General features: G+C 48.1%; 1 protein-coding gene across 1 annotated transcript; it reads right to left on the reverse strand.

The window, feature by feature from the left end:
* Nucleotides 1-9958: 9958 nt before the first annotated feature.
* COPS7A (COP9 signalosome subunit 7A) lies at nt 9959-13477 on the reverse strand. Its single transcript, XM_075510903.1, has 7 exons — nt 13137-13477; nt 12959-13034; nt 12295-12383; nt 12017-12219; nt 11433-11538; nt 10933-11084; nt 9959-10568 (listed from the first exon to the last, which is right to left on the reverse strand). The coding sequence occupies exons 1-7, from the start codon at nt 13296-13298 to the stop codon at nt 10529-10531; spliced, it is 828 nt and encodes a 275-aa protein (XP_075367018.1). The 5' UTR covers nt 13299-13477; the 3' UTR covers nt 9959-10528.
* Nucleotides 13478-20230: the final 6753 nt, after the last annotated feature.

Consider the following 20230-nt stretch of genomic DNA (forward strand, 5'->3'; position numbering starts at 1 on the left):
CATCTGGGAGGGTGAAGGGAGGGATCTCAGTTGAGACAGTGAAGTAAGTGTTGGAGGGCTTGGATAAGCCAGCTGCCCCTGGGAGTGGACTGAGTTTCAGGAGGCATCATAGTCAAGGCAGGCCCTGAAGAGAGCAAGGCCGAAGGAGGGGCTACACAGAAAAAAGCAGGGCTTGTGAGAGGTTTAGTGGAAGAAAAAGCCATCTTGGGGTTGTCAGACTGTGAAAGAGCAACAGCAGCCTTCATCTCAGTGGTAGTCTTGAGCTGGTGCAAGATGTGGGACCTGGTGTTTTGATCCAGCAAAGAACCATCTGAGCTCAGAAAGGTGCTTAACAGCATTGAGATGGTGGTGGTAACCAGCCACGAAGTCCTGGCCATTCTTTGAGACAATGTCTGAGAAAGAGAATAGGGAGAAGGGTGTGGGGGTGGTGGGGATTAACTTTGACCTTTAAGATGCAAGGATCCATTCCTCTTTGGGCATGGAATTCCTAATCTTGACCTAATCCTTTTAGCTGGATTCAGCCTCTGCACCCTGTTGGGTGCCGTCCTGCTTACAGATCTGGGACCCTTGCGTACTCTTACACTCTCTGGCAGGGGGCGTGATTTACCCAGCTGCTTGCCCCTTGCCAGCTGCTGTACAGTCGTTTCCAAGGTCTCGGCCTTCTCCAGGCCTAACAAGGCTCTGGTGGTCTAGGGAAATGGAAAAGAGGTTCAGTTAGAGGAGGACCTTGTGTTAAGGCTGGGAAGCAGAGACAGGAGCCCAGGAGAGAGTTTTAAAGATCCCAAACCAAAAAGTAAGTACGGGACGTGTATTGGGAGGGTCTCCCCTTCCCTAGTCCCGAGGCTGACATGGTATGTTAACCTCTGACTTCAGAGAGCAGGAGGTTTTTTCCCAAAGAAGGGAACCTGCCTTGGCTCCTTCAGTCCTGGGTCCAGTCCTGGGAGGCTGTTCTTTGCCTGCTGCATGGGGTTCTGCTGAAGAAGCCTTCTCAGCTGCTCCAGGTTGGCATTGATCTGGGCATGATAGTGCTTTTCAATCAGTGGCTTGAGGGACTCTCAAGAAGAGGAGAGAATGTGAAGGCAAGGAGAAAAAGGGCAGATCTGTACCCCAGTGGGAGTAAGATGCACTGCCACCGGTGCCTTTTGCTGAGTGATTGCATGTTGTGCTTGGGGCTCTCCCTTTCGCCAGTACTCTGGTTTGATGAAAATTCACTTACTGATCTTTGACATAGGTTATTAATCCAATGGAAGAGCATGCAGAAAATTGCACAGACAACAAAAAGGTATGTGCACACAACCAATGATTTACTCCTCTTCCTCTGTCTTTAGACAAGCTGGGAGAAGCTCTAAGTTGTTGCAAGCAGGTGCCTGAGTCTGTGTGTGCAGCACTGCTCTAATTGAGCTGCCTGAAAACGAGAACACCCGTGCAATCAGAAAGCCCACCTCTGTTACACCACCCTAACTTTGGCATTTAGACCACACCTATGTCTGGTTAATTTTTTCCATTAGTTACAGTTTCAAGTGAAATGGTTTCCTGTTAAAACCTGCTGCATCAGCGCAAAGGGAAGGCCTGGGACGAGTCTCTTAACATTTCTGAGATGTCTGTGACAGCTCTTCCAGCAGGATGGAGAAAGAGAGGTTGGATGTTCCCAACATGAAAGTCAAACAGTGTTTGTTTAAGGTGCACAGGGTGTGGTTCCAAGTCATCCTTATCCATCTGATGGAGACAAAATCTGTTCTCACTCCTTCTCCCACAGCTGTCACCTTCAAATGGGACTAGTTGAACCACCGAAGCAATGCAGTTCAATGGTGCTTCTGGATCTTGCTAAGGAGCAAGTAGGGCACCTGGGGGGGGGGACAGAGGGGCCTGCCATTCTTAAAAGGGACAGGGGGCAGAATGAGTTGTAGAGAGGCTGGAAACACTGGTAGAAAGATGGGTGACATAACTTCGGATGGGAGTGCATTAGCTACACACAACTAGAATATAAACTTAAGGTTTTTTTGTTTGTTGTACATTCAGTTTTCCATATTTGAAAATTTATCATGAAAATAAGAGCCATTAAAGCTAGCTGGAACTTTGTCCTCAAATGGTTTTGTTGGTAGCCCTGAAGCTCTGTGCACCTTTTCACTGCACTTTTTAAAGCATTGTACAATACTGAAGAAATAACCTTGTGCCAATATTTGTAAACAGTAAATGAGATGATATCCACAGCTGTAATCCAGTTAAACGGACATTAAGTCAAGATAAGAGATCAAAAATGCAATAAATTTAAAAATGAAAATGGATGTATATGGTTTTATAATTTTCTCAGTCTCACTTTCTCAAAATTGTTCCTGTCCAACAGCTGTAGTATTTTCTGATTAAATCATGGGTTGGGTTAACAAAGTCACTACAGCAACCTAAAGTTAAAGATTACACCAGCACAAGATATCTTATTTAGCCACACAAGACTATTCCCTGACTTAAAAAAAAAATATATTTATTAAAATAACAAAAGGACCAATATTAACAAATTTTAGTTCACTGATAGATTTAAAGTAATGAGGGGAAAAAGAGGCCCCAGAATATGAAATTATTTCTAGTAGGATGCTGTTCTGAAACTGATGTTCATTAGTAATGTGATTAATGATCTGAAAGAAGATGTTAAACCAGTGCTGATGAAGCTTTCAGTAAGTATTTTTGGCTGCAGTGAAAGCAGAAAGACATTAATCCAGGAACATAAATGTAGTCTGTGCTCTTTCAAGACGGAGGACTGTTTTCTGGAAACTCTGGAGGAACTCCAAAAAGAATTAGGGGAGTGGGAGATAACCAAGTAAATGAATGTTACTTGCATAATTCCTCAGCTGTGGACATGGGCTAATGCTCAGAGGCATTAGCCTGCGTTCACCAAGAAGGGAGGTAAAGTTTCTCCCCTATATCACAGTAGTGAACCCATTGTGTGAAATCTGAGTATATGACACTAAAAAAGACAACAAAGATTAGAAGGACTCAAGAAGGGAGCAACAAAGATGACTTAAAGCCTGGAAACACTGACTGGCACTACAAGATCACATGAACTCAAGACTCTTGTGTCTGAGCTCATTCCACTTGAGCACAGGCTGGCATTACCTGTGTGGGAATGATGTTTCTGACAGTAGAGGGCTCTTTAATCTAGCAGAAAACCTGCGGCTACCTAATGATGGAATTGGAAATGAGATGCAGCCCTTCATGGGAGAGCGTGATTGTTAAGAGTATACCTGGGTTTTCCATCTCTTGCTACTCCAAACCTAGATGGGGTGTCCCAGAGAGAAGTTGGAGAGCAGGCACAGGAATGGGGTGAGGTAGTTCTTTGCTACTTGAGAAGCCAAATGATGTGATTATACCTGTCCCTTCAGGCTTTAAAAATCTGTGAATCGGAGAGGAAAGCAGGCTGGCACAGTGCTAGACTGCAGGGGAGGGTGTGAAGGGGAAGAAGAGACCTGGTGACTTGATGGGGACTTCAAAGCACATGGGACCACAGAGCGAGCTGCAGGAAACGGAGCTCTCTGTGGGCACAATGGTTTGTTTGGGAAACAAATGTGCACTTCCATGGGGCGTGAGTGTAAAATCCCACACGCAAATGCCACTCCTGTGGCACTGACTCCAGTGTTGGAGAACAGGATTTAAAACATACCTCAATACAGGGTCTGGGTTAAAATCACTTGTTTGATTTTGCAACATTTTTCTACTTTCCAAAATACTCTAAAAAAATGACTTTATTTTTCAGTCCTGTCTCAAATGTAACTATTTTTTTTTCCTCCTGGGAATTTTCTTTTTTAAAGACAACACTTCAAAAAATGTCCCCATGGGGACACTCCACTTAGGTTATTATTACTTCCACTACCTCCTCACATCTGGCTGTTTTGGCTGGCTGGGTTTATAAACCCTGAGGGCACTTAATACGAACCTAGGGGGGAAAAAAGGAGATACAAAGGAAGGGGAATAGAATAGACACTACCTATCTGCTGGTGCCGTAATGATCAGAGGTAAGCTGGAAGTTAAGGTACTAGCCTCACGATACCCATTCCTTACTAATAAGAGAACAGGAGAACAAAGACTGCAAAAAATAACTACATGAGTAAATAAATAAAACCCAGACACATTGCCAAATTGGATGAGGGTATCACACAGGAGGACGTAGGTGGCCTTAAAGATGTCAGTAACAGCAAAGGGACTAAAGTTAGTAGCACAAAGTAAAAGCAAAAAGGCACACAGGACCTAAAAATCAAGACATTCTTAGCTGTAAACTGGAGCCTCTGATTATAACCAGCAGAAAAGAAGAAAGATTCAGGATCACCAGTGAATCATTTAATAACTGTAAGGACCTGCTGAGCCATTGAGGAGAAGACACAAGCAATCTGGGAGGCATTTCTAGTAGCTATAGGTATGTGTTACTGTTGCTGTGCTACAAGACTTCACCTGCGGAAGAGAACTGTGCTCATTTCTTAGCCAAGAAAGCTTAATTTGAAGTGCAAGTAAGAACAAGCTTGTAGGTAGCCACCAAGCTCTCCATACAAGGTATGGAGCTCACAATGGATGAGAAGGCTGGTTTGGTTAGTTAAGCAAAGTGAAGTCTATACTCAAGGGAAATAAACACCAGGGAGGAAGAACAGCTTCAGCTAAAGCCATACTGGCACAGGCACAAGAGAATATAAACTAGCTGTGAATCCATTTAAGCTGGAAATTAGAAAAACTTTCTAACCATAGAGCAGTCAGGTTCTGGGGCAGCCTGTCAAGTGGACTAGTGGGGACAATAACATTAACCAGTTTTTGGTTGGCGCTTGAGAAGCTTTCACAAGGGATTATAGGTAAGAGGTACTGGTAAGAGATCACACTCAGTCACCAGGAGCCTCCTTCTCACTTCTGCTCCCACTGAACAGATCATCCATCTTCCCACATCCCGAAGCCAGTGCTAAATGCTTCAGAAGCAGATGCAGGGAATCCTGCAAGAGACAGGGCAAAGCCTCCCCAGGAATATTTTCTCCTGATCTGAAGGGGCTGGGGCTTCACTTGTGCTTTGGAGCAGGAGGGCTTAGAGTTGCTTTTAATGCATGCACAAGTGCTACAGTAATTCTGGACGTTCTTGTTACCTGTATATAAGGGTCATGGCTCTTGAATCCAGCTGACATTTCAATATCTATTTAATTCATCACAACATTAATATAATTGCACAAAGAATTTTGTTGCAAATTAACTCCTTTCCCCAGCAGTGGAAGAGTCTGTCACCAGCAGAGGAGGCAGAGGAAAATCCAGCCCAGTTCCACACTGCACTGGCAAGGATGCTCCCAGAAAACTGGAGCAGCCCTGAAGAGAAACACCCAAGAGGTGGGTGGCTGAGGAACCAGTAGAGAAAGCAGGCGTTTTTTTCTGAGTTTTGCAGCTAAGTGCTGACTAGTACTAGGAAAAGGGATGAGGAAAGAAGAGCCCTGCGGGTGGGAACACAGACACCCATGGAGAGGATGGCAAAGATGGAAAGTGGTCACAGAAGGAAAACAAGCAGCTATTCCAGGGCATAAAAAGGAGACAAGAAGGATGTCAGGGATCTGAGAGATGCATTTGCAGCTGCTGACATGGACCACGGGACTCTTTCGACTACTCTACCTTGCACTGCGTCGTAGTCCTGCAGAGCCAGGGCCTCATGCCAGGAGGCCTCGTCCAGCCGTGGCAAGAAGCAGGCACAACCCTCAGTGGCTGTTGTCGGCAAGGAGCCTTTGGGAGAAGGTACAGCCCCGTGGGAGACAGATCGGGACACCCATCCATCTGTGTTAGTTCACCCAACAGACCAGACTGTCAGGCACTCACCTTCCACAAAAAGCCTTCAGACAGGAGGTGAGTCAATGCCCTGTTAGAGCAGAGGTGAGGCATCCTCGCTTTTAGCTCTGGGGGACCACACAGCCACACAAACATCCTGCAGACCAGTAAAGGAAAGCTGGCCAGTGTCACCATGGCCTCTGCAGTGTTCCCACAGCCCCAAAAGATGCTGCAGCATGCAATCCCCAGCTGGTACTGGGGACCCACGGGAGGATGGAGGTGGCAGGTGCATATCCTGCTGCTGGGCGGAGGCAGGCCTGCCATCCTCCCGGGTCATGCCAGACCAGCTTGGGGAAACCTGCTGTCATGAGATGTTCCCCCCAGCCATTGTGGCCTGGCACAAAGGAGGCTTGGTAATGTTTGACAGATACTTTGATACACACCAGCCCACCCATTCATCAAAAAACAAACAAAAAAATACCCTTTGTATGTCTCATTTGAGGAACAGAGGCAAGGGCGGCCTCAGCAACCCCCATAAACAAAATGTTGGCTCCCTTTGAGGGGAGCATTGCTGAGGGCCGTTGAGCACAAAGACCACCTCTACATCCACAGGTCCCCCAGCACAAACCACTGGAGGATGGGGAGAACATGGGCAAGTCCTGCAGGATCCTTGCCCAGCTGTTACACTCCTCTCCATTCACCAGGGCACCGCAGAGAACGCTGGGCTGCCCAGCACCATGGTGCCTGACCCCATCACCTTCAAGAAGGGGAGCAGCAAGGGCCCCAGAAGAAATGGTGTCCCCAGTAATGCAATACAAAGAATTACCCTCATTAACCATGATTCTTAATAAGAATCTGTGGCTACCTCTCAGCACAGGGCAGCTGGCAAAATTCAGACATCCCTCTCCCCAGCCAGGTGTGAATTGGAGGAGTAGGGATGGGGGACAGGGAGGTCCTGTCCTACCTCCTCCCTTTTCTGAATCCAGATGTGAAAGCCCCACATATAATACCCAAAGAGTGGTTGCAATGCATCACTGCGCAAGAGTCATTACACTTCCTGTGCTAGGGCTGGCAGATCTGCTCCTCAAGCTGGGATGAATGCTTCTCCATACCCTCTCTTCTACAATCCCCCAAACCTCAGTGCTCTGCCAGGGCTTAGGGTGTCGTGTGTCCAGGTATTTCTGTTCTGCTCTACTCAGGGTCCATTTTCCCAGTCTTTTCTTTGGGAGAAAACAGGGTTAAAAACATAAAGACATTTGAAATAAAAATGAAAACCTATAATAATAATGCTCAGTACTTACCTCACTCTTGCCATCTGCAAAGTGATTTACAAATGTTAACTAATTAATTAATCTTCACATCCTCTCTGACTGAAATTCAGAGTCACGGCTGAAGTGAGCAGGAAAATAAAAAGTGTGGTTTTCAGGTGAAGGGCAAAGGGAAACCTATACTCCTGCCTGCTGTTTGCCATTCGGCAAGGCAATTTGCAGCAATATTTTCATTTTGCGCTGCACACCTCTCATTTATTTTTCAGTCATACCAAAGGTCTGAAGTAATTTTATCTGCTACCTTCTGCTTCCTTTTTCTTAATGGAGGTCTTAAAAGGTGTTCCCTTTGAACAGTAAACAAAATGGAAGACTTTCAGAGCTGTGCCCCTTGAACAAATACATTTAATCCCAAACCCTTCTGAAATCCACAACATAACCAGCCTTGAGAGGGGCAACTAAGAAAATGGGAAGGGGGAACAAGGCCTATGGCTGTGCTTGGCAAATAGCGCTATCAGAGAGCTGAGCTGAGCCTTGGAGAGGGGGGAAAGCTAGATGCCACAAAACAAAGTTTGGCAGAAGCACACAGGCAGACTCCAGATAGCTGTGATTTAGCAGTGAGGATCCAAGTCTGGGGCTTCAGCACAGCCTAGGGCTGGTGCAACAAGCCCCCCCCCACCCCGGGACCCCGTGTTGGTCCACGCTCTGGTCGCTGTCACACATGCATAGGTTTTTGTGCTCACAAGACTGATACCAGCATGTGTACGGAGCTCAGGTGCTGCTCTGCCTTGCTGTGTGCTGTGCAGTGTTCACACAAGCCTATCATGTGACTGGCACGGAGCTCTCAGTGCTCACTCACAGTACTTCCAACTCTGCTCCTGGGATCTGCAGCCTGGATTTAAACTGTGGATTCAGGTGTTTAAAAAGACCCTTTGTGCCTAATAGCCACGGTGCGGTTAAAGAGAGCAAAGCCCAACAGGTCAGAGAAGAGCTGTTACGGCTGCTCTTCCTAAGCAGCAGCAGGACTTTTGTGGGGCACAATACCCTCCTCCATTATTGGTAACTTCAGCTCTCCCTGGAGACAGCTCCAGCCCTGTTACAACCACTGCTCCAGCCCAGCTCCTATTGGACCTCAGCCAGTTGTTAGGACACATGCTTTGTCTGGCTGCTCAGCTTCATCCCAAGCCCATTCTGCTCTCTGCTTTGCATCACACCCCAACGGCTTTGCAAGCAGCTCCAGACATTTGGCAGGTGCTCAGGGCTTGCCAGGGATCACCTCCCATCAGTACCTCAGTCCCAGACTTGCCTTTCCCAAGGAGTGGGAGAATCTGATGCACACAGACATTATTGCTTCTTGCAGACAATTGCAAATGCAGAGACCACAGTGACTCTCCCCATTGAGAGAGACAGATGAAGGTGATGCAATGCAGAGGGAGGAAGGCTTGAGGTAATTTAAACAAAAGCTGAAAGCGTTGTCACAACCCCTCCCTGCAACTTATGGAAAACAGGACTCACCAAGTAGACTCCCTATTGCTGCAAATTAGCCAGACCTCTCTAGGTGGGTTGAGACAATCCCGGCTTAGCTGCCCCCTTATGTGCTCCTGCAGCCAGATCCGCACCTCTTGTCTGGACAAGTTCATGCCAAACCTCTCCTACTTGGCACTTTCTTGCCAGATGACTGCACCTAAGGGGCTTGATGCCTTGGGGCACAGGATGGGGGAAAGGTGTGGGGCTGCCCTAGCTCTTGGAGACCTCAGCCAGTGGCCCCAGGACAGCTCAGCACATCCCTGCCCCTGACACAGCTGGCTGGTATGGTTCCTCTTACACACAGGGAAGAAAGCTGCTTGAAAGTTTTATGAGTTCATGGGTTCAGGTGACAGGGGTTTCCCACTGAAAGTCAGTGCTGTATTACAGCAGTCCATAATTAGTAAAACAGCAATATTGCACAAACCAGCATTTTGTGGTGTTTGAGTATTAAGATGACATCACACCTTTCTACCACTAAAACAAACATGGTCTCACCCCCCCTCCCCACCCCCTTAAACAAGGCTTGCTCCCACCTACACTGCCTCAGCTCCAGCTCTCACTTGTCTGCATAGGGAGCTGACCCAGAAGAAAACTCACCCAGGCCGGGGAATTGAAAAAGTCCATGCAGACAAAGATCAAGGCTTTCCCTTGTTGGATTAATTTTCCCATGGTTTGCTCATACACAGACACCCAGTTTCAGGGAATCAAATTTTAGCAATGGCACAAGAAAAGAGGCAGAACCAAGCAGGGGCGGAAGTCACAGTGTCAATTTACATTTGTATCAGTGTACACCATCATGGAACAGCAGCGTGACACTCGCATTCGTCTGACTTGGCTTCAAGTCAGTCTCAAGAATGCATCCTCTGAAGAATCTGATGTTTTTTTTCTGGGCATCTCACAGGAGTCAATTTCATTAAAAAGATCTTTTTCGACCAGACTCCAACATCACCCAAGAATGGCTTAAGCAGCATCTGTACCATGAAAACTCACCCAGATGGGCATTGGCTCTGTTCCCTTCAACTCTGTCAGACAAGCCCCCACATCATTTTCCATTTTATCCAGGATCACTGGGCACGTAGTATTGACAGTTTTTCCTCAATCTCTGCACCTTCCTCTGAGACTACCTGAAAAGCACCTCTTTTGAACATTCCAGATGCAAATCAATCACACAAGAAGCTCTTTAAATAAGATTCACGATTCATTCCTGCTTTATGGACTCTCGTCCCAGCTCTGTTGAACTACTGTGGCACTGCCCTTTGGTAAAGGAAGTTAGTATTTTGAGGATATATTCCACCCAGAAATGGGACAGAGGCTCTCAGTATCACTACTTATTTTGGAACATCCAGAATCAGTATATGAGACAAAGAGACACCACCACAGGAGCACAAGTTTATACAGATATGTCCATAGATCTACATTTTTATTGTTTTATATATATTTATAATATATTTATATATTTTTAAAAGAATCCCTTCAAAAACTACCCTCCCACCTAGCAAAACAAAGATTAAACAATCAAAGATGGCAGCTGCATCCTGGAGCAAAGCATCCCAGGGGTCTCATAGAGCCAAAGTGATTGCTGAGCACCAGTGCACTCTTTCCAAGCTTCTGTGATACCCTGCGAGTGCAAAGGTGACCGACACAGTTTTATGGCTCTTTAAATTGACCTGTCAAAAGACAGGGAGAGAGAGAGAGAAACACACGGCTGTGGCGATGGGGGCTTGAGGGGTAGGGGAAACAGCAATGCATACAAATGGAAGCTTAGAGTGTGAAATGCTGTGATGAAGAGGGAGGCACTGCCTGGGAAGTCAGTAAAGAATATAGGAAAGAGAACAAACATGCAGGAGAATTAGTTGGCAAGATGGATCTCGGAGAAGAGCTCAGAAGCATCACACTTGGGACCCTTGCTACCCCTCCATCCCCCAAATGTCTTCCTCTCACCCTCCCAGTTGTGAAGGGAGATCCAACTAGTTTGATTTAGACCAAATCTTCGCGCTGCCCCGGAGCCTGTGGAGAGAGAAAAAAAACAAAACAAAACAAAAAAAACAACACCCAAACAATTCAGAGTGGACACTAAGGCTCATCCCTGACTTCCTTTTCTAAATGCACACAAGAAGAGCAGCTGACATTCTTCACAAGATAAGAACACAAGGAAGGCTTATGAACTCTGCTTCAGATCAAGAGTTGCAGAGGTCTTTCCCCAAATTAGCAGGAGACGAGCTCAGCTGGGACTACATATCTGACCATCCCATGTCCAGGGAGCAGACCCCTGCAGTCAGTAACCTCACTGCTCTGAAACAGGTTCCCCCTCAGTTCACCTCCTGAACACACACACACAGAGTGGCTCTGTTTGTTTGCCCCCACTCCTCACCCTTTGGCTTTGGAAGTTTTCTTGCTCGCCTGGCGCTGGTTGGTGCCAGGGGCTGGCTCCCTGAGCTCTGTTAGGTGCTGTTCTGGGTCTTGGGATGTGGCTGCTGCAGCGGCTGCTGTTGTCACTTTAATGGTCTTCTTCAGGTTTGCCACCTGCAACAGCAGAAAAGCAAGAACCAAGGAATTTCCCACGATTTTTAGTTTGTTTTGGGGATTTTTTTGTAGTTTGCTTGGTGTTTTTTTTTTTCTTTTGAAAGCAAGCCCTGGATTTAAGAGCTGCAAGCTCAGGTCAAACAAAAGAGCTAACAGCTGTCCAGACCTCTGCACTGCAGAGGAGCGTTAAGCTGATTTAGAACTCTTCTTCAGGCACAAGCCCCTGGGCGGTCTGGCCTAGGGAAAAGGTAATGCCTTACTTGAGCAAAGACTGTAACAACCAAAGAGTAATGGTTCTAGCTATTTTTAAGTGAGGGGCACTGGCTGCTCCCTCCTCAGCCCACTCACCTCGCTCTCTATCTGCTGCTTAAGTGCCAGCTGTTGCTCTTTATGTTGGTTGGCCCGGCTAACCTGTTCTTCAATGCCTGACAAGACAACCTCGCAGCCCTGGCACCTGGAGAGAAGATGTAGAACTGAACAGGCCAGGTAATTTACACAGCATAGAAAGAACCATGAAAGATGACAGATTTAAACTCTAGAGGCCAAAAAGACCAGAAGGTGATAGCTACACCAGGCAGGGAAGACACAGGAGCAGGAGTCCACTGTAATAACATAGTGACGTTATTACCTGGGATGCGGACAAATAACAAAGTGACACGAGGTTAGGAACTACAGATATATACTCAGAAAGCCTCCTGCCAACAGCCAGGACTGGACAAAGGGTTGCTGTGGTCTCATCACCCCTCTAGCAACAAACAGGGGAATTTGGAACACTACTTTTGGAAAATTACTTTCCACTGAAGTACGGGACAGGGCATTGAGTAGGCCACCTCACAACACTACCCCCCCAGCAACACACAGAGGATCCAGGGAAGCCACCAGCTACTCCTGCAACCTTTTTTGGGTGTTAGTATTGGGGGCTTCCTCCTCACCACTCCTGCAACGTGCGGGTGATGGTGCTTAGCTCCTCCCTCCGGATGTCCCTCCCAATGCTGTAATCCACCTCCAGGCGCTGGTTCCGCTGATCCAAGCTCCCTCGCAGCACATCTGCATACACAGCCTCAATCACAAGGTCCTCCAGTTGCCGGACGTTCTTCAGCTGTAACTGCTCCAGCAGCACTGAATAGGGGATGCACTGTGGAAACACGATGGTAACTAGCATGAGGTAATCCCAGTACAAGGAGAACTCAGGGAAAAACAGGGCCACTACCTTGATCTTGGCAGCCAGAGTGACAACTGACAGGTGCCTCAGTTTGTTCTTCTGAGCCTCTGTCAAGGGAGGGAGGTTTGCTGCTTCAGCTATTGTCAGGGGAAAGAGCAGGGTATAAGAACTTACACCTCATTTTCCATTTCCCAGCCCTGCACAGAAGCATCTGCACCATACCTTTTTCTTAAAGCTTCTGCACACCAATCCCCCAAGCGATGCTTCGTCTTGCCAAGACATCCCCATTAACTCTCAGTTCAAAAAGACCTTTTCCAAGCAGCCTTTCCTCCCTTCAGCCTGAAGTCACCCTGTCTGTCCTGTGCCTTATTTATGGAGGTCTGCACATCCCAGTGGATACCTAAGTCTTTCCCCTTGCCCCTCAAAAATGTCATTGTCAAGATGTTATTGGGAATTCCCCAAGCAGCTGGCAAATGGTAACATTAATTATTGTCAGGTACTCCAGTGGTCTCAGGCCCAAACCGCAATCAGGCATCTGTTGGCCCGTAGCAATGGAGGCATGGCTCTTACTGCAAAGGGGGGCAGTTTGGGTGAGGGTCTACAACAGCTCAGGGCTCTGGCACGTTTTCCGCACCGAGGGATCAGCATCGCCGGGAGGGGAAAGGGCCCCTGAACCGCGCTGTGCCCCCGCCGCCCCGGGGCCCGGCCTCACCCAAGTAGTCCGCGTAGGTGCCGTAGGCGAAGATGGTCAAGAGGCGGAAGACGGGAGAGAACTCGCTGTCGGCCAGCTGCGGAGACACAGGGTCAGGCTCCGCCACCCTCCGGACCGGGCCGCGGGCACGGCCCGGCGGGCCTACCGCCCGGGGCGGGCTGGGCCAGGCCGATCTCACCTCCCGGACGGCGGGCATGTCCAGCAGCTCCCCGAAGACGTAGATGCCCGGGGCCTCCAGCACCTGGTGGATGAGGCTGGCGAGGGCGGCGCCGCGGGCCGCCTTGGCCAGCAGCAGGAACTGCTCCTGGCTCTGCCCCGTCACCTTCCCCTCAGCCGCCATGGCGCTGCCGCCGCCCCCCGCGGGGCTCGGGCCCCGCCGCGCTCGCCCTCACGCAAGCCCCGGCCCCGGCCCCGCCGCCGGGCACCACCCGGCTCAGCCCCCACGCCGCCCCGCCAGAACTTCTCTATGGCACCGCTGTCGCAGAGCGGCGGCTTCCGGCTGCTGACGCTGCCCGGCCCCGCCGCGCCGCGGCCACGCGCCCGCCTCCGACTGGGGGAGGTAGGCGGCACGGCCCGCCTCCGCCGCTTCCCCATTGGCCAGCCACAGGGCCGAGCGGAGGGGCGGGCCTGCCTCCAGCCTCCGGCAGCCGAGCGCCGCCTCGGGACGCCGCCCGCCTTGGCCCCGGCCTCTCCGGGCATGGGGGCTGGGCCCGGCCCGGCACGCATGGCGGGCAGAGGCCCACGCCGGGTGCCCGCCGCTGCTGCCCCACCCTCTCCGGCCTGGGCGGTTCTGTGGGGCCCGGGGCGCGGCCTGGCCTGGCGTGAGGCCGCAGGGGCGGCCTGGCCGCGGCGGGCTGGCGCTGGCCGGGGTGGCCATCCCCCAGGGCACAGCCTCGGGGCGTCGGCCCCCCCCCCCGCTTACACGGGGCCCAGGCAGGGACACAGCCCAGCAATCCTCCCCCCTGCGACCCTGGCATGGCAGGGCTCGGGTCGCTGGGCCTCAAGCGGCGCCTGGGGCTGCCCAGGCTGGGACCCAGCCGCCGCAGGGGCTGCCTGGGGTGCAGCCTCCCCCCAGGCTGACAGCGGTCACCAGTTTGTCACCGGCTCTGGACGTGCTGGTTACAGGTGCCGTCTGTCTGTCATCTGTGTTTTCCACCACTTTTTTCATGCCCTGCCCTGCTCACCGCCAGCACCTACTCGCTGTTCTGTTCTTCGGCACCCATCTTCTGTCAAAAACCCCCCTGAGCCGCCCAGTTGTACTGAAATGTGTTCCACAAGCTGCAGCTGGCGTAACGGTCATGGATGCCATGTGAATGTCCACGTATTTATGGGTCTTCCCATGCATTTTGGTGAATATCTACTCTTTACCTGTATAATATTTATGTTAAAATAACTGATGAGAAAACAGATACGATACTATATGGCACAGTATTTTTCGTACTTCAATGATACATTCTATAAGTACCACACCAGAATTAAAGGAGATGCATGGAATACCTTGTGTGTGCCTACACATCACTCTCGTCTTTGCTCTGCTTTCACACCATTAAGATCTCACTATTTTGGGCAGTGTTTTGGGGATATGTAAATGTAAAAAATCTTATGTTGGAAAGCACCGTACTTAGGTATTTAAACTGTGCATTTCTGAAATCCCTGCATGCATCCCCTCCTCTACTGCATTAATTTTTACGAAAAAATTGCTTTACTATCTGCTGAATCATTAACCATTGCACTTGTCAAGAAATGCATCTGTGATGCAGGTAGGGTATGGCCATAAAAAGATAGTTTAAACACTCCACAAGGATAGATACATTTATGGTATACTTTAAGTATCTCTTCGTGGGCAAGTAACTTAGTGTAATGTGATCAGGAGGCACCACTGAGGGCACGCCTCCCCATGCTAGGTGAAAGAGCTGTTTTTACAATGATGGGACTAAAAAGTGAGGGTCATTCTGGAAAAAAACCTTCATAGCTCTTTGTGTCTTGTATAAATCATGTGGTAGGCAGAGGTGAGTTGTGAGGGGGACTGGGAGGAGCGCAGTCAGCAAACGCTCATTTCAATAAGCAGCTTTAAGCTGTTTGGCCAAGGGTTTCCAGTCTGGCACCAACTTCCTCATGGCTGGCTCCTTTAAGAAATCAGCAATGATTTTCCATGAAAGCAAAAGAGGCAACAAATTGATGGGAGCCCAATATAGTCTGTGCAGGCAACACGGTTTTAGCATGTTAAAATCTTAGTGCTGTCAGGGCAAGTTTGCACTCCAGCACGTGATTGCCAGCAAGAGAATCGGTCTTCAGTTTGATCAGTTTAGAATGTATTAAAGGCAGTTGACTTGTGCTTTGCCAGACTTCTGTAAGCGTAACATCTTGAAATAAGCATAACATCTTGAAATCTTCATCTGGGTAAAGTCTAAGTTTGTTAAGGTTTTACTTGCCAGTATCAGCAACTCTGTTCTCACCACTTGCTTTAACTCTAGTTCTTCTCACGCAGCTGCTGTGGCTGAGTCGTGGAGAAGGCTCCTTTGGAGTACTGTACTGCTCCAAACACAATTTTAGAGCTAGAAAATACAACCCATGGCTGCCTTGGGAGTTCAGTCATTGTGTCTCCCAGTGAGAGATTGCTCCAAGCTCATTTGAACAGCCATATGTATTGTCCCTACCCTTTCTCAGGGTCCCTTCAGTCCCTGAGGCTCCTTCAGTGCTTGGCCTCCATGCTGAGGCTACTGACAGAAGGGAGCAGTGTGGATAGCGATGGTCAGTGTGGAAAACCAAACTTCTAATGTTAATGGTCATGCCACTAGAATTAGGTGGACGTCACTCAAAACTAATTCCAGGCAGAAGGAGCAAAACGGCTCTGAGTGCCTGGGCCAGGGAGGCAAACAGGTGCCATGTAGCCAGACCCTCAGTCCTGTTCTGGTAGAGCACATTTTCATTTGTATGCTCTGATGCCCCCTTAGCTTTGGGATGTCTCATTTGCCTCAAAAATCTGGAGCTGAACAAAGAGGCTTCTCTGGTCAGCTTCCATCGGTACATACGTGTGGGCACAGTCAATCACCTCTCCTAGAAAAGCGCCCCAAACCACTGGTTCAGGGCATTGTCAGAAGCTGTCCTGCCCCGGGTCCTCGGTGAACGAGGGGGTAAGGAGCATTTCCTGCACTCGCTCAGGTAAAATGTGACCAAGACACATTTTACCCAATAGACACATCTTCAGGGCAGGCTGAAGATCATGGTGGCCCAGGGAAGCAGGGAAAGTCTATCAATCTGTATTCTCAGAGCTAGCAAGGTCTGGGCTTCTCCATCTAGCAGGATTAAAGGAGAAGCAGGGCTTGTAAGGTTGGGTCAGAGCTGTGAAGGCAGGTTACAGGGCAGTATTAACAAGAGGACTATCTCTTCCTATTTTTCCCTCTTTGTTTCTGTGTTTAGGTCTGATTCACCATAGCCTTACACCTGCTATATTCACTTACACCAGTGTGGAGTGCATCCAAATCAGGTTCAAATATAACCCTGCTGATTTGTAGTCTTACTACTCTCTTCCCCACCCTCTTGCCAGCTCCTTCCATCTCAGTTTTATCTCTCTATTGATCTGTTTCTCTCATACTCTCTGACACGCTTTCTGCCTTTCATTTTTAGTCAGATAAAGCCAGGCAGCTCGAGCATCCTAGCTACATGATGCTCTCTCTGTCCTCCTTCTCCACTCCGAACCCTAGGTCCTATGTCCTGTGTGCTGGGTCCCCACATTTTTATCTGCTCCTTCTTTGTCCTCCATAGAGCTAAAACAAGGGCAAAGACCAGAAAGTCCTTTGAATTAATCAGATCCTGAGCTCTCCAAATGAGAAGGTCATCATCTTCCTAAAATACGCAAACTCTCATGAGAGTGCATGGTAACATCCCCATAACTTAGCAAAGTCTTTGCCTTGTCCCTAGATCAGGGTGCAGGGTGTTGAGATTAAATTCCAGACTCCTGGAGTCATTAACTCCCATGCTTTCACTTTGTTCACAAAGCAAATGCTTATCTTTATGGTCATAGGGAAACTGTGAAATGTGATTTTCATGTAACCTAAAGAGTTGAAAGTAGGAGGTGAAGAGTGCAGATGAAAGCAAGTCTTTACAACATTTCATAATTTTAAGATAAATCTCATGACACGGGGAGCTTCTGCATTATTTCTGAATGTTTGGGATTACTAATCCTCGCTGTAACCACCCCTAGCATCATCCCTCTCTTCTGATCTCACTCTGATTTTTCCAGAAAGAAACCTCCATTCTCTTTGTGCTGTAGATCCACCTTCTTTCCTATGCGCTCACTGTCCCACTTTAAAGCCCGTAGAACTGTACTGTCTCATTCTAGGTTGTTTCTCTCTTTGCTGCAGAATCCAAATAACTTGTCAAAACGCTGATGATATTTTTTCTCCAGTCCTTCTCCAAACATAGCTAGGGTCACATCTTCTGAGACGATTTTTCACAACTGTGTGTAACACAGACTCTGAGACAAAAACACTGTAAGGACAAAGGAGGCTGGGGTGAATTGCTTGGATACCAACATGATCCAGAAGGCTTTTAACTCTATAACTTGTACTGGGCTAATGCACACAGGGTCATAAGACCTATACCTAGTTGGACCTAAAGGCAGTCCAAATCAGCTGCTTACAGAGGAGTTTAAAAAGAGGGTAACTGCATGGTAACTCTTCCTCTGATCTGCTCTCACAGCCCACAGGATTTTGCAGACCAGGAACTGTCTTCCAGACAGGCCTCCGGTCATGATTCAAAGACTCGAGGAGACAGGATCTTGCACTTCACTTGGTAGTTTGTTTCTGTGATTAATCACTCTCCAGTGACTGGTTCTTGTTATTCTCTGCCAGAATACCTGGTAGACTTTTCCCCAGGAAGGAAGTGATACTGCAAGCAAGTCATGTCTCGTTCTGCTTTTTGATACATTAAACAGATTGACCTCTTTAAATTACTGAGATCTCCAGCCTTCAGATCACCTTTGATTCAAAGTTATTTTTAAAATATGGAGCATGAAACAGTGTACAGTTTTCCAGCATGGGACTTACCCAGACACAGAAAGAGGTTTAATCATCCCCTCACTTCTCTTCCTTACTTCTGTCTTTGCACGGCCAGAGATCACTTCAGATCCATTGCTGCAGTCTGGCCCATTGGCCTTGTGTTGGGTTTTCTGCCTGTTATGATCCCTAAATCCTTTTCAGATCACCTCTTTTCAGGACTGGAATTTGTTCTCTGTAGATACGGACATTTTTTCCTGTTCATGGCTGTACAATTTGCTCTCGACTATCTTATAAGAAGTTTTATGAGAATGACCACCTTACCGAGTGCAGTAGGTCATTCCGTGCTGGTCCTATTCTCATTATTTTTAACACTCTAACAGTATTTGTGTCCTCAGTAAATTGTGTCAGAATGAACTATATCTGCTCACCAAGCACTGAATAAAATGGTGAGTCATACCTGCCTCAGGACTCGTTGCTGGGCATCCACATAAGAAACACTGCCACTCAACGGTGGGCTTCCAGGGATGACCTCCTTTGTGTTTGCAGGTTGTTAAATGGAGTTAACCAGCTCACTTAAACTCCCGCTCTCTTAATATTGCATAATGCTATTTTTTCTCATCAGCATGCTTTGGGATATTAATGCTTCCAGAAGCCTGGATAGATCTAAGCCGTCACCTTTCCAAACAAACCTGTATTCACATCAAACACTGACAAGAACATAACAAGTTTATGCAGCAAGATCAGTTTCCTCCAAATCAGGCTGATTGGCATTAACTGGAGAATCTCATATCAGCTCTTTGTTGCTTTGCCTAGAAACTTTCAGGTCTTCTGTTTGCTCTTTACAAATATTGGCAGGGCACAGCTCTCTTCCAGTCTTCTGGGATGTCTCTGATATTCCAGAGCTTATTAACCAGTGGTTTGGTGAGCAACGGGGCCGAGGAAACTGGGCTCTCTATGGACTTGTTTCCTATATGTTCTATACTTCCCACTACCATACCTTCAACTGGGGTATCTTGATGACACCCTTTCCACAGTCTGCCACATCTGTGTCCTTTCCCTATGTCATTGGACTCCTCCTCCACCACTCTCTAACATGCACAGCTTTCCTAGTATTTTCTGCTTAATTCTTTTGGCCTGCTGGCTGGACTGCTGGTTTTGCCCAGCAGCATGGCTATGGGCTCTCTTCCAGCACAGGCACCGATGGTGTCTCTCTCTTCTGTCAGGCTGCCGGTTCTCATACAACTTATTGGAGCTTATTTACCTTTTAAACTCTGGTTCTTTTGTCAAACCCATGGCAACTAACAGACAGATGGACAGACAAAGTTCTGCAGATCGCAGGGCAACCACATGGGTCTCTCTGCCCTTAGGAAACAATGCTAAAAACAGCAGCAGTGGGACACTTGGCCTCAGGAGTCTTGGGTGTAAATGATCTGTATGTGATGATTTAAAAGTGACTCTGCCAGACAGAAATAACAGCCTCATATCCTTCCCTGGTATGGCCAGGCAGGGAGGTACTTCATTGTCCTCACACGACATACACTGATCCTGGTCCAAATCCTGGCCAAACAGAGATAATTTTTACATTTCCATCTTCTTTCCATCACCACATCACCCTCACTTTAACACCTTCAGATTAATACTTTATACTTAGCGTCAGTCTCGTATCATCTTCCCACAGCTACTCTATCAGCCCACCTGATTCCATCTCTCCCCTTGAATTTCCCTGTAATGTTATGTTAGCTTTCCTTTGAGCCCACCCCATGCAGAGTACCTCCAGTTGCCATTCTGTTTGTCGAAACTTGTGGTCCAAACCAAACAAGCCATCACGTAAGAGTGATGTAAGAGTGACATCAGCCCTTGTGCTTGCTGTTCCCATCACCTCCATGGCTTTCCTGACTCCCCCCCATCTCCCAGGGTTTCCTTGGTCCTTACAACATCCTCCTCCTTGTTCTCTCTCATATCTCTGGCTCCTTTTGCTTTCTTCTGTAGTTTTGCTCTTCAGGGGGATTTTCAGTGTTTGAGTCATTTGGATTTTCGCCCTTTAACTGACCTTTCCCCAGTTGAAATTTCTCGTCTGTTTTGTGCTTCCCAATTATACTAAACACATTTGTCAGGATTTGAAAAGGTCAGAAGGAGCCCATGTGGCTGATGTAGCCCCTTCCAGAGCTTACACAGGTGAGAAGGCCGGAGCAGAAGCACAGAGAGCAAGACAAGCTGAACGCTGGCTTGTGCTGCACTACCATGTCCCCAGCCATGTCTGTACAGGTGTTTT

Source organism: Mycteria americana, chromosome 1 (assembly GCF_035582795.1).
Source record: "Mycteria americana isolate JAX WOST 10 ecotype Jacksonville Zoo and Gardens chromosome 1, USCA_MyAme_1.0, whole genome shotgun sequence".
NCBI classification, from domain to species: domain Eukaryota; kingdom Metazoa; phylum Chordata; class Aves; order Ciconiiformes; family Ciconiidae; genus Mycteria; species Mycteria americana.